Raw genomic sequence first — 21,633 nt, 5'->3', positions numbered from 1 at the left:
TCCTGCATTTAGTTGAAAGGCTTCATTTAAAAAACCAGAATGACAGCAGCACTTATCTGAATTCTAGGTGGGATATAAAAGATATATACAGAAGAGATCTAAAAACAAGCTGAGTAAAGAATCCTTGAAGTGAGGTGTAATGCAACTTCATCACTTTATTCAAATCTTCAAAATAGTCTTTATTCTACATTTTTAGTATAAAAAATCCACAAGTTAAGTGCACCACAGTGTAGAGAGAGACATACAACGCTGAACTTCCATAACAGTCAATGGTACAGTCAAACATCACATGTACAGAACACAAAATTTAGATGAACTGAAATTATAAGATAAAATAAAATCCAATTTTAGAGAACAAAAATCAAAATATTAAGGATCCCTGAAATATTCTTAACCCTAATGAGATTTCACTGGACTCAAGTCATTTAGTAGTGAGGCATTCATGATATGACCCCATTAACCCAGCTCAGGAATTCTTGGGAGCCATGAGTGGCTGCATCAGACACTGACAAGAAATGGTAACCAATTTTTGATCTGAAAACTCCCCTTAATTTGGCTCTAGAGTCATCAGGCTTTTAAATGCATCCTCCTCCTTGCCCCTCAAATTATAAACAAACTGCTGTTTACAAAACAGTTTGCATCCTTTGTTAAAACAAAGCTCAGTTTTTCTGGCACCAAAGCAAATTTGGGTTTGCAAATTTGGTTCATGTATGAAGAGACAACCTACGAGGAGGGTCCAAAAGGCACCCTCCACTTTTGCTTGAGGAGACGCAAAAGCAGAAGTAATGGGGTCTGTGCTTGGGGCACAGGGGGTTTCAGAGGATCCTTTGTGAAAGACTAGTTAAAAGATGACAGGTGGGGAGAAGTGCAAGGAGAGAAGGAAATTAGTCTGACTGGCTTTCTGTCCTGCACCATTGATTCAATGGAGATCGGTGGGAAGGAATGGAAGACGAGGGTTGAGGGTAGGACATGGAGCAAAGGACGGAAAGGAAAAGGCAGATAACTAATGCAGTTCATTTATAACAAGTAATATAAATCAAAGACTTAAAGGAGATTAAAGACCAATCAGAATAATTTGGCAACTTTAATTCTTAGGAAGATCAAAGTTCCCTCCAAACCTAATTTGATGTTTTATTACTAAAAGCAAAGACCAGTATGGTACAGTATTACTCCGGAGGAATTAAAGGAAGATCCTTAGGGCTGCTTTACCCACATTCATTTTATGAATGGATACCTCCCCTACCTCAAAATGCTTTAGGGCGGTACTGCTACCATTACGTGGTTCCTTATTACGTTTGAAAAGTGCCTGAAAGTTTGGGCACCAGAAAGACACCCCAACAACATGTGTCTAAACTGCAACTTCAGGTTAATATGACTAAAGCAGTTACATTGTGAGAAGTGCTGAAGGTATGTGATGTCTTTCCCGGCACAGAGGCGGCCTTGGTTCTTCACCAGATAGTGTAGCCACCATCTGAGCCACCCATGAAGAAGTTTCCCTTCCGCTGAGTTACAAGGACATTGGCTCCCTGCATGACTGCAAGCTGAGCAGCATTGGGAGGGCATCCAGGGGGAGGAGGCTGAAAGGAAAAGACAAGGTTGATTAGACACAGGGCAGCTGTGGAAGGGAAGTGGACAAAGGTGAAAGAGGACCAGTCAGGAAGACGGCAGTGTGCTAACCCATGGCATCTCAAAGAGCTAGCTATGCCACCAATTCAGGTACAGCAAGTCTCTAGTCTCTGTGAGCCCAAAGATATAAACAGGAAACCCACTCACTTAAAGGGTTTCAGGTCCAAGATAAAGCCTATGGATACCTTCTGAGTGGGGGTAGTCCAGACCTATAGGCATTTTCAGGGCAAAAAATCACTCCTACTCACATTCTAAACTACAGGGAGCGGGTACTAGGTCCAGGGCCTTATGTCACAGGGTCCAACAGTTTTCAAATGGCCCTGGATAATCTGAAAGCTCTACCTGATGACAGCATTCTCACCTCATCCCTAGCCTGTGGTTATTGAGTAGATGGTCCTAGCAAGGACCATTTGGGCTCTAATTCCCATACATAAGAGAACTAAGCAGGAGACATAACTAAAAGCCCTAGTATCTTTCTAAATGTAATCTAATGGGGATTGTGCATTCTACTTCTTTAATCATCATGGTTCCTAACACAATGCCATACAGATGGCAAATATTAAGTAAATGCTTATGGAATGAATGAGCAGTTGTTACTAGACCAGTACCAAAAGTGAACTGGAAAAGCAGCAGGCAGGACTCCTAAGACAGGAAAACAAAGGAATCTGATTAACTCAGACACCAGTGAATGTGCCAGATGCTACTGACTTGCCACAGTTCTGCCCCCTCCAGTGCTTTCTGCCTGATTACTGGAGGTCAGTGCTTGCACCAATACCAGCAACTATTACCCAGGGATGATGAAAGGATAACTATGTAGTCATTTCAGAAAGTTAAAATACACAAGGGTTGAGTTTTTTGTGACAAAGTCATACTCACAGGAATGTTTCCAGCAGTAGCACCAGCTCCAAATCTGGCACCTGCATCATACCCTCCTTCCACCAGCACTGCTGAACCAGGTGGATAGATGGGACCAACTGGATAATAAGCCATGGGGATTGTGGAACCTAAAGGTCCAACAGCCACAGACTGGGCCATGGGAAGATACAGTGAGGCGCCAGGAAATGCAGCTGACATGGTGGGGACTGTGGCAGCCCCTGGGTGCACAAAGCTCGGACGATAGAGCTAAAAGAGGCAGAAGAGAAGGCAACTAGTTACTTTGTGACATTTGTATTTCAGATCTCTTTAATGAGTCAATTCTTAATTCTCCTTGTGCAGATTACACTCTGAGTTACACAAGTTGCCTTTCCACTGCCACTAAATATTCTCCTGGATCACTTCCTGCTGTAGCTAATGTTAGGCTCAAGGAACGCAAACTCATCTTCTTAACCTCAGCCTGTGCCAAATAACATAAAATAATCAGATAATGCATTCTCAACCCCAACAGAAATTGCTGAACTATATAATGTTTTAGATTATTCATGTGAGCATTCTTTCCTGTTTGTGGAGAGTAAATAAATGTGTGGAGTCAGACTTAGCTAAAGACTGAAAACGTGATCCAAGAGTATTCCATTAATAAAGTCTAATAAACTGGAAGCACCTCTGAGTAGGCAGGTGGAGCATCAGTATAGGGTGGAGCCTGAGGAAGATGCAAGGTCTGAGGGTACACAGGATTCCCAGGAGGCTGCACCGGGTAGGTTGGCTGCGTTGGATATTGACCTGGAAGACAAGAAAACAATGCATGTTGCCTAGAATACAGAGTCACCAAAATACGGCAGGGCATACTGGGTAGCCTAGCCGGAACAAGCAGAAAGAGATTTGCAAACAGACCGACTGCCCTGAAGGGCCTGATCCCTGGAGCCAAGAAAATAAGCATCCTCTTTGCACCCTTATAACTGAAGATGCTGGATTCTAACTGGACAGGAAAAGCTCTTTCCAGGAGAAGACTGGTGTCAGGGGAAAGTCTAGCTGGGCCCAAGATCCTTCCAGAATGCAGGGCAGCTCTGGGAACCCCTTCTTGCTGATGTTTCAAGAGTGTGTCCTGTCTCCCTACTCTGGGTGGTCTCCAAAGGTCTGGCTGTAACTGACCAAGACCTCATGAATAACAGTGGTTGTGCCCATCGACCTCACAGGTTCCTACTCAAGGTCGACTTCCAAATAAAGTGAGTGGTGGAAGTGAACCTTGAGATCGGAGAGGGGGTTGAGGGGAATATCCTGACACAGGAACCAGGAGACGTTCTGGCCGCCAGCGAGGGTAAGGGGAAAGAGACCCGTCGGGCCCGCCTGGCCCGCTCACCAGCGCCGGCACTTCACTAGTTAAGCCCGGGGGCCTGCCTGTGGTTCCGGAGCGCGGCGCCCCGCCTCTGCCAGCTCTCCATTGGCCCACCCAAATCTCACCTCTAACTCCCCATTTGCTCCTGCAGATGCCCATCTCGACAAGCCTTCTCCCCCCCCCCACTGCCCCCCCAACCCGAGCCCGCGGCTCCAAACTGCGCCACAGAGTTTAAGGGGGAAAGGGCCAAGAGGGAGCGAGCAGCCGTAGTTCGAGAATGACAAAGGCGTCCGGCGCAGCCCCGGGCACTGAAGCTGGCCCAGGAGCGCGGCGCAGCTCTCCCCAGGCCTGGCGTCCAGTGACCCTGGGCTCCGGGCCCGCTCGCTCCGGGCCAGCATTACTTCCCCCGGCGGCCTCAGCCGCCCCCTGTCCTTGCCTTTGCTGTTCATGGTGGCTGCGGGTCCGGTTCGGCTCGGCGTCGCGGACGGTTATTTTTTTCGTCCTCTTCCTGTTCGTAGTCACTTCCGTGTCACGTGACGATTTGTCCGCCTAGCGTCGCCCGACGCCCGAATGCCGCTGCCACCGGAAACCCCGCCCCTTCGCCCAGCTTCCAGTAGCTGGAGGGGGGGCCCACGTGATCCCGCCCGCTCGTGTTGGCCCCGCCCACTGGGTCTTGTCCTCCAACCCCTACCCTTGTCTCTCGACTGGAAGAAAACCAAATAACAGGTATTGTCTCGAAGCAGGAACTTCTCTCTCTTGGGCGCTCGGAGGCAGTACCATTAAACTATTCTCCGGAACCTTTTCCCACCTACGCACAGCACCTCAAGGTCATCTCACCTTGACAGTCTTTCCACGAAGGGGCATAGATTTCTACAAACGTCTCTAACTGCCTGAGATACGCTCCCCTCCCCAACCCTTGATTTATCGATCACGCGTTCCCCTCGCTCGAATCTTCGCTGCCTGTCCTGCCGACAGTCGGTATTTATTTCTGTGTCGCTTTCTCACCATAAAGAAGGGTATGCTGTGTTGTGTCCCTCCCGCAGCAGCTAGCACTTAAACTGGCATACTCGTGGTAGCCAAGCAGTGCCTGTGGCCCGGCCCTTCCTTTGGTACCTGTTACAGGCACCAGTACGGCATCTTACGTGTATTTTCTCCGTGTTATCACTTCTCTTCTAAATTGTTCTTAAGGGCAAAGGTGCCATCCTTTAAGGCAGCAATTAAGTTTTTCCTTCCGTTCTCCATTTTAAGATATCTGCTGAGCGCTTGCTATGTGCAAGTACAGAGATGGAGCTGAACAAGACAGCCCAACACTATTTCCTCATGGAGTTTACATTCTGTACTGTAGGAAGAATATTAGAAAAGCATCTGAAAAGGGAAAGCTTTGGAAAGAAAAGTCCTCAGTAAACATTGGAAGCCTGATAAATACTTGCTGATGAATGACTTAAACCACTGAAAAGAGCTGTACTCACTTCAACTCAGCAACCCCTTGTTTTTCTCTCCAGTACCCTATTACAGTTTGCAGAGCACCTTTAGAACGCACGATTTTATGGGGTCATCACAGGTCTTCACAGCAGCCCTGTGTGTCAGACGGGGCTTGTCTGATCATTCCTGTTTTTCAAATGAGAGAATTGATTAAAGAGATTTGCCCTAAGTCCCACAGTGAGCAGGTTACAAAGTCAGGTCTTGAATCCTGGTTCCCAGGTTCCCAAGTCAGTTTTGTTTTGTTCTTATCACTTCACTCTGACTGTCATGGCTAAAATACTCTAAAAGCCCAATTTCCAAGACTGTTTGTATTTGGAGTTCTTTTAGGTTCCTTCCCTTTCAGTGGATTCATATTGTTTATTTAGTTCAGATTAATATTAGTATGTTAAAGCCTATGATATTTACCTTTTCCTGTATTTCTGACTCTAATCTTGAAGGCAGGCACAGTGTTAGATATTCACTCATTCAACAGTTCTTCAGAGAACACTTACAGATGCCAGGCACTGTTCTAAAACAAAACAAAGCTCTTGCTCTCCTGAATCTCACCTTCTGGTAAAGGGGCTTGCAAACTTTTTGGACCCAAATTGACAGTAATACACTTTAAATCATGACCCAGTACACACGCATTTATAAATATACGTAACTGAAAATTTTATGATCTGATACCTCCTTCTGTGTACAATGCACTGTCATATTTTCTATTTCCTCCTATTTCCTTTTTTCATTTCTGGTTGTGATTTCACATCCTAGTAACAAGTCAGGACTCACAGTTTGAAAAACACTGGGTTTTTTTTTTTAGTGGACTTTTACCCTCAGGGCCTTGCATTTTTCTTAGCGTGAAATTTGCAAGCAGTAGTTGGTTAATTTGAATGAACATCCTTGGAGGTCAGACCAGTCAAATCTTCTTCCTTGTAACCTAACTTTTACAAGTCAGATCCTAAACTGATTCCACCCTAAAGCCTAAAACTGGAGAGGTCATTAACCTATACCCATCCTAACCTGTGCTCTGGGCCTCAGAAAATAAAGGAGTGAACCTGAGAAAGGAAACTTACCTTTTTTCTCTTACTGGGCCCTCAGTTAGGGACCCTGAAATTGTGTTGACTATAGCAGCCCACGTCAGTGAGAGTGTAGGAGAGGGATGCGAGTTCCAGACCTCACTGTGTCACCAGCTAACTGACTTTGGTCCTCGTCTCCTCAGCTCCCACTTACTCCTTGTCACGTAGAAATCAGATACTGCACCACTATCCTTGCAGATATTATCCACCTCGTGTCCACAGCAGACCAAGGAAAAGTGCAGGCAAGCGGACTGTATTTCAGAGAGGTTAAGTAGCTGAACTAAGTTATACAGCTGCAGAGCCAGGCGTTCAAACACAGCTCTGCTTGATTTTACAAGCCTTGTTTCTAATGTTTACATTGTTTAATCTATTTACATTGTTTTTAATCTGCTGCCCCCCAAAGGTCTCAATTTCATTATCTGCCAGAAAATTCACAGGACCCTCGTGTCGCCTCAGGCTCTAGATCTAGGCTCTGTTTTAGGGAAGGAAAAAAGCAAAGAGGAGCCTGAGAAGGCAGAGGGGAAGTAGGCCAAGCTGATAATCAGGTTGTAAATTCTGATCAGGCCCTAGATAAAAGTACAAATACTTCTGCCGGATGGTAAACAGCCATTGGCCCAAGCCCTCTCCCCAAATACCCTCCTCTGCTCCAGCCCTCCACTGAAACCCCTCCTCCCCAGACCTTTCCATGGTCCAGTAATTAAAGGGTTAACTCTTTTTTTTAATTGTTTTTTAATTAATTAATTTAGCTGTGTCGGGATCTTCGTTGCAGCATACGGGATCTTTTGTTGCTGCACCTAGGCTTCTCTCTAGTTGTGGTACGAGGGCTCTAGAGTGCACGGGCTTAGTTGCCCCACGGCATGTGGAATCTTAGTTCCCCAACAAGAGATCGAACGCGCGTCCCCTGCATTGGAAGGCAGATTCTTAACCACTGGGCCACCAGGGAAGTCCCTAAAGGATTAACTCTTGACACCCAGGAAGCCTGCAGGACCTAGCTCCAGCTAAGACAAGCTGCCCTCAGATTGGTCAGTGCCTCCTCTACAGGATGTTAGGTATTTTGCTTAACACGCTGGGACCGGGGTCTCCTGAAAGCCAGGGTGGAGCCAAATGAGATAAACAACAGAAAAGAAGGGGCTACAAGCCACTGTTTTCTCTGGCAGGTGGGATTAAGGGGCATCTGGCTACTTTCTTGAACAGGCGTCAAAAGCCTTTCTGTTTTCTTCATTCTCCTTGGTCCCCCAATGAGATGAAGATGTCATTAAGTCATCAAACATCCTTTCTTGAGTTAATTTAACAACTGTTTATCAAGCACCTGTTTTGTGCCAGACCCTGTAATAGACACTAGGGAAACAATAGTGAAGAAGCACACTTAGTCCCTATCCTCATGGAACTTAGTCTACCTAATGGATGAGACAGAAACGTAAACAGATAATCAAAATATAGCGTGATTAATGCTGCCATAAGGACAGCATGGGGTGTTATGAGAACACCCGGGTGAGGTATCTAACCTTTTCTACTGTGATCAGGGAAGGTATCGTGCTGGCAGTGATGTCTGAGATGAAATCTGAAGGGTGGGTGGAATTTAAGCAAGTGAAGAGGGGTCCCCAATTAGGGAACAGTGTATGCAAAGGCCTACAAGTGGGAGGGCTTATGGAGAGGGAGGATGTGACAACAGTTCAGTATGGCCGGTACATGGAATGGGAGGTGAGGACTGGTCAGAGACGAAGCTGAAGAGGGAAACAGGTGCCTTTCCATGCAGGGGGCCTTGGCGCCCATGGAGGATTCTATCTTAAGATAATGGAGTCTATCCTACAGGCACTAGTTAGCCACCAAGAGTTTTCAGCAGAAAAGTGACATGATTATGTGTTTTTTTTAATGATTATGTTTTTATTTTAGAAGTATCTTTCTGGCTACCAAATGTAAAATAGATTAGAAAGGGGCAAGAGTTGAGGTGTGCCTGGGAGACACAGTTAGGGTACAATGCGGTAATTTAGGTGAATGATGATGGCAGACTGGCCTAGGAAAGTGGCATTTGGGTAGAGAGAAGTGGGGGGATTCCAGAAATATTTAGGAGGCAAAACAGCCGGACTAATATTGGGATTAATGTCCAGGGTTAATAAACAGGATTAATATCAGGGATGAAAACTCCATAAAGTCAAAAGAAAAATGACAAATTGGAAAAAAAAATTTTTGCAGTTTACATCACAAAGGGCTAATTCCCCTAAATATTAATAGCTCCTAGAGATCAATAAGTATATGGCCAACCATTAGAAAAAGTGGCTGGGAGGAGGGGGAGTTAGATGAAGGTAGTCAAAAGGTACAGACTTCCAGTTATAAATAAGTACTAGGGAATGTAACATGATACAGAGCATTAACACTGCTGTACGTTATAAATGAAAGTTCTTAAGACCGTGAATCCTGAGTTCTCATCGCAAGGAAAAACATTTTTTCTATTTTTTAAAATTTTGTATCTGCATGAGATGACAGATATCCGCTAACTAAACCTACTGTGGTCATCATTTCATGATGTACGTAAGTCAAATCATTTTGTTGTACACCTTAAACTTACATAGTAATATATGTCAATTATATCTCCATAAAACTGGGGAAAAAATTTAACCAAATTTATAAAAAAAAAAAAGTAGCAAATGACATTTACAGACAGTTCACAGAAAAGGAAATGCAAATGGCTTCTAAACATGAAAAGATGTTCAGCCTCACTCTTAATAAGAAGGCAAATTAAAACCACACAGATACCATTATCAGATTGGCAAAAATCCAAACATTTACTAACCTCAATTGTGAGGCTGTGGATAAGCGGACGCTCTAATTTATTGATGGTGGGAGTACAACTCCTATAGGGCCGATTTGGCAAATGTCTATCAAAATTACAAATTACCATCCCCACTTCTAAGAATGATTCCTACAGTTATATTTGCATTCATGAGAAATACTGTGTATATAAGGCTGTTTACTGCAGCATTGTTTGTAATAGCAAAAGATTAGAAATAACTATATATCCATCAATAGGGAACTGGTAAAATAAATCTTAGTATACCCATATAATTAAACACTGCATGGCTGTAACAAAGAACGAGGAAGCTCTCCAAAATATTTCATAAATGAAAACAAGGCAAGGTTCAGAACCATGTGCTTAGCATGATGCCTTTTGTGTAAAAGAGCAGGAAAACTATATTCATTAGTATTTGAGTAAAGAAATTCTGGAAGATTACACAAGATAGCTACAAAAGTGGTTACTGGGTAGGGTGGGGAGACAGAGGTGGGAGTGACTTTTCACTATACACCTTAAAAATTTTTTTAAAAATTTTTGAACCATGTGAATGCTTACCAATTCAAAACATTAAAACAATGTTGGCACACCTATTAAAATGGTTAGCATTAAAAAGACTGTTTCAAGTGTTGGAGACTATGTGGAGCTACTAGAATTCTCAGGCACTGCTGATAAGAATGTAAAATGGTACAACCACTTTGAAAACAGTATGACAGGACTTTAAAAGTTATATATACCGGGCTTCCCTGGTGGCGCAGTGGTTGGGAGTCCGCCTGCCGATGCAGGGGACACGGGTTCGTGCCCCGGTCCGGGAAGATCCCACATGCCCCGGAGCGGCTGGGCCCGTGAGCCGTGGCCGCTGAGCCTGCGCGTCCGGAGCCTGTGCTCCGCAACGGGAGAGACCACAGCCCTGAGAGGCCCGCGTACCGCAAAAAAAAAAATAAGTTATATATACCATGTGATCTAGTCCTTCCACTCCTATTAACCCAAGAGAAATGAAAGAATATGGGCATACAAAGGCTTACCCATGGGTATTTATTACAGCTTTATTTGTAACAGCCAAAAACTGGAAACAACACAAATGTCCATCAACAGGTCAATGGATAAACACATTGCGGTGTTGCTATACAATAAAAAGGAATGAACTACGGGTCCACACGACAACATGGATAATCTCAGTTATGCTGAGGGAAAGAAACCAGACAAAAGAAGAGTGCACACTAAGGGATTCCATTTATATAAAATTTTGGAAAATACAAACCATAGTGATAAAAAGCAGAGCCCTGGTTGCCTGTGTAAAGAGATGGGGAGGAACAGGAGGGAAGAGATGGACTTTGGGAAGCTTTTGGGGGTCATGGATGTGTTCACTATCTTGACTGTAGTTATGGTTTTCTGGGTGTGTACAAGTGTCAACATTTATCAAATAGTACACTTTAAACGTGTAGTTTATTGTATGTCAGTTATGCCTTAATAAAGGTGTTTTTTAAAATAATGTTGGGATGAAGGAGAGAGAATAGCCAAGGATGATGGCTAATGAACTCTTTTAGTGAGTTTGGGCAAGAGGGATGCTGAAAAGAAAATTACAGCAGAACTCAGTAAGTGCTACAGTACAGATGGATAAACTGTCCTCTGAGGACTCAGAGAATGACACGCCTCCTCCTGCAGGGTCTCCTAGTCCCAGTTAATTAGGCTGATTAGAGCTTTTTAATGTACCTTTATTGAACACCTACTATGTATTGGGCTCTTCACTTGTGTAACTAGAGAACAAAACGACCTCCTATTCCCCAGCCCAAAGAGGGAGTGTGGAGGTTTGTGGAAGAATCCAATCAGGCTCTGAAGCAGCCTTTTCAAAACTTTGGCCGGTCTTTGTGTAACTAAGGGAACAAGGATTACAAGATATATGACTCAGAAATGGATCCTCCTTTCTTTTCTTTTTTTTTTTATTTGCGGTACGCGGGCCTCTCACTGTTGTGGCCTCTCCCGTTGCGGAGCACAGGCTCCGGACGCGCAGGCTCAGCGGCCATGGCTCACAGGCCCAGCTGCTCTGCGGCATGTGGGATCCTCCCGGACCAGGGCACGAGCCCGTGTCCCCTGCATCGGCAGGTGGACTCTCAACCACTGCGCCACCAGGGAAGCCCGGATCCTCCTTTCTTATTGCTGGAGAGCCTTTGTAGGAGAGGCACTAACACTGCTCTGCATGATAATGTAAAGGCCTCACTCCACTGTGGCTACAGCAGCCTAGTAAATCCTGGGGCAGCGTCTCTTCTTTTCGGGTTTTGAGCAATTTTTCTCCGTGTGAAATCCCAAACCACCTGCATCAGAATCATTTAGTGCTTCTGCACCAGGGAAGTTGGGACTTCCCTGGTGGCGCAGTGGTTAAGACTCCATGCTCCTTGGGCTTCCCTGGTGGCACAGTGGTTAAGACTCCATGCTCCTTGGGCTTCCCTGGTGGCACAGTGGTTAAGAATCCGCCTGCCAATGTAGTGGACACAGGTTCTAGCCCTGGTCAGGGAATATCCTACATGCCACGGAGCAACTAAGCCCGTGCGCCACAACTACTGAGCCTGCACTCTAGAGCCCGTGAGCCACAACTACTGAGCCTGCATGCCACAACTAATGAAGCTGAACTTCTCGGCTGGTTTTCACTTGGATTACAGGGAAAGTTAAAATAAAAAATTTAATGCTCTCCTCTATTCTTTGGAATTCTCTTTAGTTTTTCCCTAACTCTTCAGTAAAGAACAACCTTGTGTAGTCATGTTGGGGAGAATTCACAGCTGTGCCCCACTGTGACTACAGCTGCATTTCACGCAGAGGGACCATACCAGGTGACTAGCAGCCAAATGAGTGGCCGAAAACAGAATGAAACAGAGGGTCAAGCGAAAGACTTGGGGGACAGGCACGCGGCAAGCCTTACCTTCCATTCCACTTCCCCAAACGTACAGTCTTTCTTCCATATCCACGGGGGATTGGTTCCAGGACCCCCTCCCCTTCACAGATACCAAAATCCGAGGATGCTCAGGTCCCTTACATAAGATGGTATTTGCATAAATGGTAAAATAGTATTTGCCTAAAACCTACGCCCTTTCTCCTGTGTAACTTGAAATGATCTCTAGATTACTTACAATGCCGAACACAATGTAAATGCTATGTAAAGATAGTTGCTGGTTTGAGGCAAATTCAACTTTTGCTTTTGGGGACTTTCTGGAATTTATTTTCCAAATATTTTCAATCCTTGATTGGATGAATCCTCTGATGCAGAACCCATGGATACTGGAGGGCCAACTGTGCTAGAAGGAGGGGACCTTTAAAATGGAGGAAAACGCTGACACTTGGGTTTCATATACATTATCTCATTTAACACAAAAAACTCTAGAAGTAAGCATTATCCCCATTTTACAAATGAGAAACTACAACCTAAAGAGGCTATCTGGCCACAAATTACACAGCTAGTCAGTGACCACGGTCAAATCTGAACCCAGATCTGTGGATTTTACTGAATTATAATATCTCCTCCTGGCTCCTGTGGCGAAGGGGGTTGGCAATCGTGGCAAACTGTCCATTTGTTATTCTCTATTCTATAGAACTTTGTTTTATTTGATGCCTTCAAGCCTATATTGCTTCTGTAGTTCACAGAAATAATAAAGGTATTAAAAAGAGAAAACAGGGGCTTCCCTGGGGGTGCAGTGCAAGAGAATCCACCTGCCAATGCAAGGGACATGGGTTCAAGCCCTGGTCCAGGAAGATCCCACATGCTGCCGAGCAACTAAGCCTGTGTGCCATAACTACTGAGCCCGCATGCCGCAGCTACTGAAGCCTGTGTGCCTAGAGCCTGTGCTCCGCAGCAAGAGAAGCCACCACAGTAAGAAGCCCCACACCGCAATGAAGAGTAGCCCAGGCTCGCCGCAACTAGAGAAAACCTGCGTGCAGCAATGAAAACCCAACACAGCCAAAATAAATAAATATTTTTAAATAAATAAATAAATAATAAAAAGAGAAAACAATAAAATTAATGGTTCTTGGAAAACAATGTGAAATGCCTCTATCTTGGGAGTGGTGAGTTTTATCATCCAGAGGATTTAGGAAGACAGAGTATAAGGAACATGGAATATGGAAGAAAATGTAGGTTCCAGTCCTGGTCTGCTCACCAGCTGTTTGGCTTTAGATACGTCACTCAACCTCTCTGAGCCTCAGTTTTCTCATCTTGAAAATTATTCCTATCTCACAGACTTGGTGTGAAGGTCAAATAAGAAGATAAATGATAATACTTCTTGGGCTGTAGAAGGCAACCTGGATCTTAATATAAGTATTAAGTCTATCAGATTTGATGAAGCTATTCTTTTGCTGCAAGAAAGGGGACCCCCTTTGGCCACTTCCCGGACACAGTTTCTGTGGAAGCAGGAGTCAGAGGCCTTTAGCCAAGTTAAATGAATGATGGTTGATCCTGCCAATTTATTTCCTACTCCAATTTTTATTTCCTCTTATCTACACATCTACATATCAGGAATAAATTTTTTTCCCTACAATATCATTTTTTGATGGAAAGTTCCAGACTTACTCAGATGGGAAAAAGGAGGGGGGAGAATAAAAGCCCACATTTCTTCAGGATTTCAATCAACAACCTCATTTTCTTCTAACAGTTGAAGTGAACTTCTTATGAATAATGGATGATAACCTGATGAATATGCACACAGCCTATTATGCCTGTGAGGTCTGGTGAATAATTTATGAGCTAAAATGTTCCTCACCTTGTTACTGTACAAAAATTATGGAAAAAAAACCCTTATTTACCCTTTGAGCTGGTAAGGTGATCTGTCAGAGTGACAGCAGCCCAGCAATAATTTTACATCATTGCTAAAATTAAAGTAAATAGAGTATATGCATTTCAGGGTGGGAAGTCTATAAAAAATGGAGCATGCCCAGCCACGCTCCTTGCCACATGCAAATTTTTCAGAACTCTGGCTTCTCACCTTAAAATAGCCCTGTATTGTTAACAGCACCTTTTCTTTGATGGCCCATTCTTCTCATAAGGACTTCAATATAACCAGTCAAGGTGGACAATAGCTTCCTTGTTTTAGGAAAGCTGGCTAACCACAAACTATTGACATTGTAAAATTAAAGACATTAGAGATTTAAAAAAAAGAAAGTCCTAAAAGCTTTCAGAGAACAAGCAGATAAACACATGGCGGGCGTCGAGGGGGGTGTGGGGGGCAGGTGGAGGCTGGGCGGGACCCGGCCCAGAAGCACTTGAAAATGCATTTGCATTGCTGTCTTTCCTCACAGCTGAGAGGTTTTTTCCCTGCTGACCAACCTGACTCCCTGCTGTATCATCCTTCAACTCACTCCCACCACCTGCCCAAGCCTCCTCCCCTTAGCAACAGCAGAGATGCCTTTAATCTGGTGATTGGAGGGGGAAGGGGCAAGATTAACCACGCAGTTAAGGAAGGTGTTTGGAAAAATATGCCTGGATCCTGGAGAAATGTGGTTGCTCCAGGGCAAGTTTTGAAGATTTGAAATTGGGTCAGTTCTCAAACCAGGTAAAACAGGATCCTAAGGATTATCTACTTAGATTCCAAGAGCTTTCTAGGAATAGAGTACAGGGCCAAGGGAGACTCTTACTGTCAACAGAGCATCCCTGATATGCTAGGTGCTTGGAGGAGACTGGGTAAAAGAGGAAACATAAGGTCCTGTCCTATATCTGTTGGGTAAACCAATATATTCTCAGGAAACAGAATTAAAGGCCTATTAACTACAAATTATATAATGAAGTTATTGGAGCAAGGATGTAATTAAAATAATATTAATTAGAACAATTCGGTATTATTCAAGAAGACCTCTTGGACGGGATAAATCTTGAGTAGAGTTTGCAAAGAAAGGACGGACCCAGGGCTTCCCTGGTGGCGCAGTGGTTGAGAGTCTGCCTGCCGATGCAGGGGACACGGGTTCGTGCCCCATTCCAGTAAGATCCCACATGCCACGGAGCGGCTGGGCCCGTGAGCCATGGCCGCTGAGCCTGCGCGTCCGGAGCCTGTGCTCCGCAACGGGAGAGGCCACAGCAGTGAGAGGCCCGCGTACCGCGAAAAAAAAAAAGAAAGGACCCAACTGAATGGAAAGATTGGAGGTGTACGTGGCCAGGCCTTCGTGATCTGGGCCCTGCCTATCTTTCCAACTGCATTTTGTGCAATTCTCCCGTCACTTGCTGTGTTCCAGCCATATTGATCCTCTTTCAGTTTCTTGAACAACAAATTTATTCCTGCCTCATTGCCTCTGCTGTTCCTTCGGTCTCCTGCTTATTACATCTTTTAAACTTTGCCTTATATATGACTTCCTCAGGGAGGCCTTCCCTGCCCCCAGTGTTATTCTCTCTCATATCACCTTCTGGTTTTCTTAATCATCACGTGTAATGATATATTTCTGTGTTTATTTTTTGTTTAACATCTGTTTCCCCGGAAGACCATAAATTCCAAGAAAGCTGTCTGTTTTGTTTACCACTGGACACTTACCATCCAGCCCAGTGTTTGGCACATAGTAGACAATAAATATTTGTTGAATAAATGTAGGCTCAGAGGCATGGGAAGTGGAGTGAAGGAGAAAAAAAGAAAATGTGCTGGGCTGAGGATACTGTTCACTCAGCCATGGAAATATTTGTACTGTTGACATTTTTTTCTGATTATAAAATATATACTTATTCTAAAAATCTTATATTTCAATATTGCAAAAAAAAGACACTGTATTGCAAGTATTGGTGAGGGTGTGGAACAACTAGAATTCTCATACATTACTAGTAAGGATATAAATTGGTTCAAACATTTTGGAAAAGTATTTAGCAGTATCTACAAAAGTTAAACATATACCACAAACCTAGCAATCCCACGCCTCAGTATCTACCCAGGAGAAATATGTGCATACATTCACTAAAGGACTTATGCAAGAACGTTCACAGCAGCTTTATTCATAAAAGACAAAAAGAAACAACCCGAATGCCCATCAGTAGTAGAATGGATAAACTGTGGTATAATTATACAATGGAATATATGCAGCGATAAAAAAGAACAAATAATACTGTTAGACACAACAACATGGGTGAATCTCAAAAACATATGCTGAGTAACAGAAGCCAGACACAAAAGAGTACACATGCTGTCTGATTCCATTTATATGAAGTTCAAGAACCAGCAAAATTAAGCTATGGTGATAACTGGAAGTTTACTTAACAAGGAACACAGGGGAGTCTTCTCAGCTGTTGGAAATGCTCTACATCATGTTGTGGGTGGTGATTTTGTATATATATATATATATATATATATTGGTATATATATATATATATATTGTGTGTGTGTGTGTGTGTGTGTGTGTGTGTGTGTGTGGTACGCGGGCCTCTCACCGCTGCGGCCTCTCCCGTTGCGGAGCACAGGCTCCGGACGCGCAGGCTCAGCGGCCATGGCTCACGGGCCCAGCCGCTCCGTGGCATGTGGGATCTTCCCGGACCGGGGCACGAACCCGTGTCCCCTGCATCGGCAGGCGGACTCCCCACCACTGTGCCACCTGGGAAGCCCGATTTTGTATATATTTATAAAATATATATATGTGTGTGATAATAAAATATAATGATTATAATAAATAATGTATGTAATCTATTATATATGTAGATGTATGCAAGTAATATATGTAGATAATATTTTTTATATATATATAAATAATTCATCAAGATGTACATTTAAGATTTGTGTACTTTGCTGTGTGCATGTTATACCCCAATAAAAAATTTAAACAAAAACGTAGTATATGTTCAGCATCAAAAATTTAAGCAGAAGTGTATACAATATAAAATTAAGGCTTCCTTTTCCCAAAGAAAACCACAATTAACATTTTAAAAAAATAAATTTATTTACTTTTGGCTGTGTTGGGTCTCCGTTGCTACGCGTGGTCTTTCTTAGTTGCGGTGAGCGAGCGGGGGCTACTGTTTGTTGCGGCGCGTGGGCTTCTCTTTGCTGTCTTGTTGCGGAGCATGGGCTCTAGGTGTGCGGGCTTCAGTAGTTGTGGCTCACCAGCTCTAGAGCGCAGCCTCAACAGATGTGGCGCATGGGCTTAGTTGCTACACGGCATGTGGGATCTTCCCGGACCAGGGCCCGAACCTGTGTCCCCTGCATTGGCAGGAGGATTCTTAACCACTGCGCCACCAGGGAAGCCCCACGATTAACATTTTAATGTATGTGTCCATGAACCCCTTTGATCACATCCATTTCTTTCTTCATACTATCCCTGATGTTCATGTCATCCAAAGCATTTGATTTATCTGTGTGTAGCACCAAACCAAGTCATATAGACTAAGAGTTTTTGTCTTCATGTGACAACATTCAATAACAATACTGAGCCTCTTCTTCACATAAAGAGCAGTAGGAAATCCGAAAATTAGTAAGTCACAATCTGTGCTCTTGAGGAATTTACAGTCTGAGAGGAAGGACCATAGGGACTACAGACCAAACAAAACCCCCCAAGAACTATAATACCATGTCATGTATTAGTTTCACAAGGCCAGTTAAAACAGATTAAAACTGGGGCTTCCCTGGTGGCGCAGTGGTTGAGAGTCCGCCTGCCGATGCAGGGGACACGTGTGCGTGCCCCAGTCTGGGAAGATCCCACATGCCGCAGAGCGGCTGGGCCCGTGAGCCATGGCCACTGAGCCTGCGCGTCCGGAGCCTAAAAAACAGATTAAAACTATTGTACAGATATTTCCAAAGTTTCTTCACATACAGGCTCACAATTAAACTTCTTAACTTTGTGAAGTAATGATTATAGGTATTACCCTCTTTATTTTACAAGTAATGAAGAAGTTAAACTACCTGCCTGAACTTCTAGTGGAAGAGTTGGGACTAAAACCTAAATATTCTGACTCCTAATCCGTTTGGTTACTCATAAATCTGCCAGGTGCAGGTAACGTTCTGGAAAAGCATGTAGTGATGGTCTACCATCCGGTGCTGCTCTCTTCTCCTCTCCCCTCCCAGTGTCCTTCCATGGGAGGAGGCGTTAAGCAACAATGCGCTGAGGGCTCCACCTCTATTCCCACACTACCTCTAACTCATCTATGCTTAGCTCATCACAAGGGGGGAGCGGTGGCAGTGGATGAAGGGGCAAAGGGGAAGCAGCCCGGGCTGATGGCAGGCTGCCTCAACGTTGGGATCCACAGCTTACTGGATTTACAGTGCTCCCTCCTCCCCAACTCGCCTCCCCTCATTCTTTGTTCTTCCAACTCCTTCTTCTTCTTTTTATTTTTTTTGCGGTACTCGGGCCTCTCACTGTTGTAGCCTCTCCCGTGGCGGAGCACAGGCTTGTCAACTACTTCTCCGTCCATTTGCCCTCAGCCCCAAACGGTGCCTCGTCTTATTCCTTCCCCTTTCCATACCTTCAAGAGCCTCTATTAAATAAACCAAACCCTCCTCGCCATCACTACCACCAAAGCAGAAACTTGTTTTTTCTCCGTGCCACAGAACTTTGTCTATATTTTACATTTCCTAGTCTACTTGGTCAAGAAAGCAGGAAAGCTGTCTTTAGTCAAGACAGCCCACAACTGCTCTTGAGGTGGGGGTGAGGGAGCTTTCAGGCCCAGGGTCCCCTCCGTGAGATGGAGCTGGGGCACAGCTGCTCAGAAGGTTGGTTAGGCCCTGGCTGAGCAATGTCTGCGTTCCCTCCCTTTTCTCGCAGTGAGGTCCCGGCCTGGGGCTTGGGAATGGACATGGACTTGACTTTCAACGTTGAGGAGAGCAAGTGACCAACCCAGAAAGGAAAGGCGGCCGCTGGGAGTCACGGCCGCAATCCTAGGCTGACGGGAATGTGGCACAGGGTCCCCGGTCCGGACTCCCGTGCTCCCGCGGCCCACTCTCGCACCTTCCAAAATGGAACGACCTGAAGCGGCACCTCGGAGGGGGCTGCGTGACCCGCCCCACCGGCCTTCCACTCCTGTCCGGGGAGTGAGCCTCTGGGGCCTCCGGGGTGGCAAGGGTCTGAGACCCCCGGCTCCCCGCCCCAATCGCTCGTTCTCGCCTCCTCAGATCCCCTCCCTTCCTCGCCGGCCCGCCCAGCCCGCCGCCCCCGGCGGCTGGCGCGCGCGGTGCAGCATGCGGCAAAGCTCTTTGCATAAATTATGCTCATGACGCAGCAGCTAAAAAAATCCAAGTAGCAGAAGGAGGGAAAAAGGGGGGGGGAGAAAAAGGAGGGGGGGCCGTGGAAGGGGGGGAGAGGAGAAAAAAATATATATACCTGACCGCCCCCCACACCGCTCCCCCTTCTCGCTTCCCGCCCGTCCCCTCTCTGCCCAGCGCAGCCCGCGGAGTCCCCTTCGGCTCTGCCCAGCCCCGGCTGGGGGCCCGGGGGCGGCGGCGGGTCCAGACCGGCTCCCGGGCCGAGCCGAGCCCAGCCAAACCGCACTGGCTTCTTTGTCTGAGGGCGGCGGCTGCCCCGGCCCCTGCCCCCGGCCCCCTGGCTCGGGCTGTGAGATGAATCTCTAATCGGTGGACGCCGGGCACCCGGGGCGAAGGCGGCTCGGGCTCCGGTAAGTAGCGGGGTCCGGGGCGGGGAGGGGTTTGCACGGAGGGGGAGGGGGCCGGGCAGGGGAGGTTTCGGGTTTGGTTAATATGCAATGCCCGTAATTAGCATAATTTATATATTTATGATAAAGAGAAAAAACGCCGCGGGGCCGCGGCTCCAGGATGCTGGGCCGGAGCGGCGGGGAGCTCTGGGAGTGGGATGGCTAGCGGCCGCCTGCTGTGGACCGGAGACCCCGGGGGCCGCGCCCTCGCTTGCCTGCGGGCTGGTCTGGACTGAGGAGAGGAGGTGGCAGCCGCCAGGTGGACCCCGTGGGGAGCTTGGACCTGGCCCCTCCCCATTTCTGCTCCTGGAGCCCAGGTGGGGTACGGACCAAGGGGACGTTCTTACAAGACCCCGTGGCGACCGCGAATGGATTCTCGCGCCACTGGAGGACCCGGACGCCTGGGTTCCCAGCAGTTAAGGTCAATGAGGCGGCCAGAGCTACCTGTCACAATTCTCTCCAACCACAGTGCACCGGGAGGACTGTGGGTCTTGGGGTTAGGGAGCTGGGTGCTGCTGGAAGGGTGGCGGAGTGGTGGGAGTGTCACCGTATAGCTGAGCATGAGCACTTCATAAATATTTAGTGACAATATTATTATTAATAAATAGTCATCATAATGGACCTGATATGTGCTTCCCTAGGCATTCTCACCTGGCAAGGCCGGGGGAGCCCCAGGGTGCCTTGTAACCTCCATTTTAGCGTTGGGATCCCCTACTCATTTGTCATTGGAAGCCTCAAATCTTCACAGAACAGCCTCGTGTGCGGGCGCGTGGGGGGGAAATAAAACGCGGTCGGGCAGCCTTCGTGGGCAAATGAAAAGAAGCTCTTTGCAGAGAGCTAGAATCTGCTCTTCCATATTCCTTGTTCCAAAAGTAGAGGGCTGGTCTTCAATTGTTCATAGACAATATCCCACCTCCCTTTTCTTGATAATCTAAGGCAGCCACCATTGACCAGCAGGGCCTTCTGAGGAATAATTTTGTATATTCCTTTTTTTTTTTTTTTTTTTTTTTTTGCGGTACGCGGGCCTCTCACTGCTGTGGCCTCTCCCGCTGCGGAGCACAGGCTCCGGACGCGCAGGCTCAGCGGCCATGGCTCACGGGCCCAGCCGCTCCGTGGCCTGTGGGATCTTCCCGGACTGGGGCACGAACCCGTGTCCCCTGCATCGGCAAACAGACTCAACCACTGCGCCACCAGGGAAGCCCTGTATATTCCATTTTGACTGAAGTCCGGGTTGGTTCTCAGCGTGGTATTTCTGTGACCTGGTACTTCTTTGCATATCTGCGGTAGACCTTCATTCATTTGTTCATTAGTGCAACAAAAATACCCACTCTGTACCGGTTCTGAACAATACAGACAGAACCTCCCCTGTCTTGGAGTTTTAATTCCAGTTTGGGAGTGGAGGTGGGGACAGGCAGATCATAAATGTGAAAACAAACAAGATAATATAGACTGATACTGTGTGTGTGTGTGTGTGTGTGTGTGAGAGAGAGAGAGAGAGAGAGAGAGAGAGTGAGAGAGAGAGAGAGAGATGGGCTATTCTCTTCTTGGAGTTACTACCTAGCAATTAAGAAATGAGTCAGGGCTTCCCTGGTGGCGCAGTGGTTGGGAGTCCGCCTGCCGATGCAGGGGACACGGGTTCGTGCCCAAGTCCGGGAAGATCCCACATGCGGCGGAGCGGCTGGGCCCGTGAGCCATGGCCGCTGAGCCTGCGCGTCTGGAGCCTGTGCTCCGCAGCGGGAGAGGCCACAGCAATGAGAGGCCCGCGTACCGCAAAAAAAAAAAAGAAGAAATGAATCAGAAGAAATTTGCTTCTCTAAGGATTCTCTGCATTATGAAGGAACTTGGGACAAGATCATATCCCCCCCTCCCAAAGATTTACTCACTATAAAGT

General features: G+C 46.2%; 2 protein-coding genes across 6 annotated transcripts in view; one reads left to right on the top strand and one right to left on the bottom strand.

Annotated features, from left to right (window-relative positions):
- The window catches only part of POU6F1 (POU class 6 homeobox 1), a 73,598-nt gene that overhangs the window by 26,787 nt on the left and 25,178 nt on the right, over window positions 1-21,633 (top strand). For 3 of the 4 annotated variants that reach the window (XM_022572151.3, XM_022572149.3, XM_022572153.2), the window contains exon 1: window positions 2,672-19,706. The exons of the other annotated variant lie outside the window; for it this stretch is intronic. The gene's annotated coding sequence lies outside the window, so the exon portion shown is untranslated. Of the gene's footprint in view, window positions 1-2,671; window positions 19,707-21,633 lie in introns of those variants that run through there. 4 annotated transcript variants of the gene reach the window in all.
- DAZAP2 (DAZ associated protein 2) lies at window positions 131-4,402 on the bottom strand. 2 transcript variants are annotated; one of them, XM_022572141.3, is made up of 4 exons: window positions 4,272-4,402; window positions 3,164-3,282; window positions 2,580-2,748; window positions 131-1,577 (listed from the first exon to the last, which is right to left on the bottom strand). In XM_022572141.3, the coding sequence occupies exons 1-4, from the start codon at window positions 4,282-4,284 to the stop codon at window positions 1,255-1,257; spliced, it is 624 nt and encodes a 207-aa protein (XP_022427849.1). In that variant the 5' UTR covers window positions 4,285-4,402; the 3' UTR covers window positions 131-1,254. The 2 variants fall into 2 exon arrangements, with proteins under 2 accessions (XP_022427849.1, XP_022427848.1); XM_022572140.3 differs by having other exon boundaries at window positions 1,341-1,577; window positions 2,503-2,748; window positions 4,272-4,401.

This window comes from Delphinapterus leucas, chromosome 11 (genome assembly GCF_059928025.1).
Source record: "Delphinapterus leucas isolate spDelLeu-1000000601 "Yukka" chromosome 11, BTC_Dleu_Yukka2, whole genome shotgun sequence".
NCBI lineage: Eukaryota > Metazoa > Chordata > Mammalia > Artiodactyla > Monodontidae > Delphinapterus > Delphinapterus leucas.
Note: the sequence above shows the minus strand (reverse complement) of the source record. Positions and strands in the feature narration are given on the sequence as shown.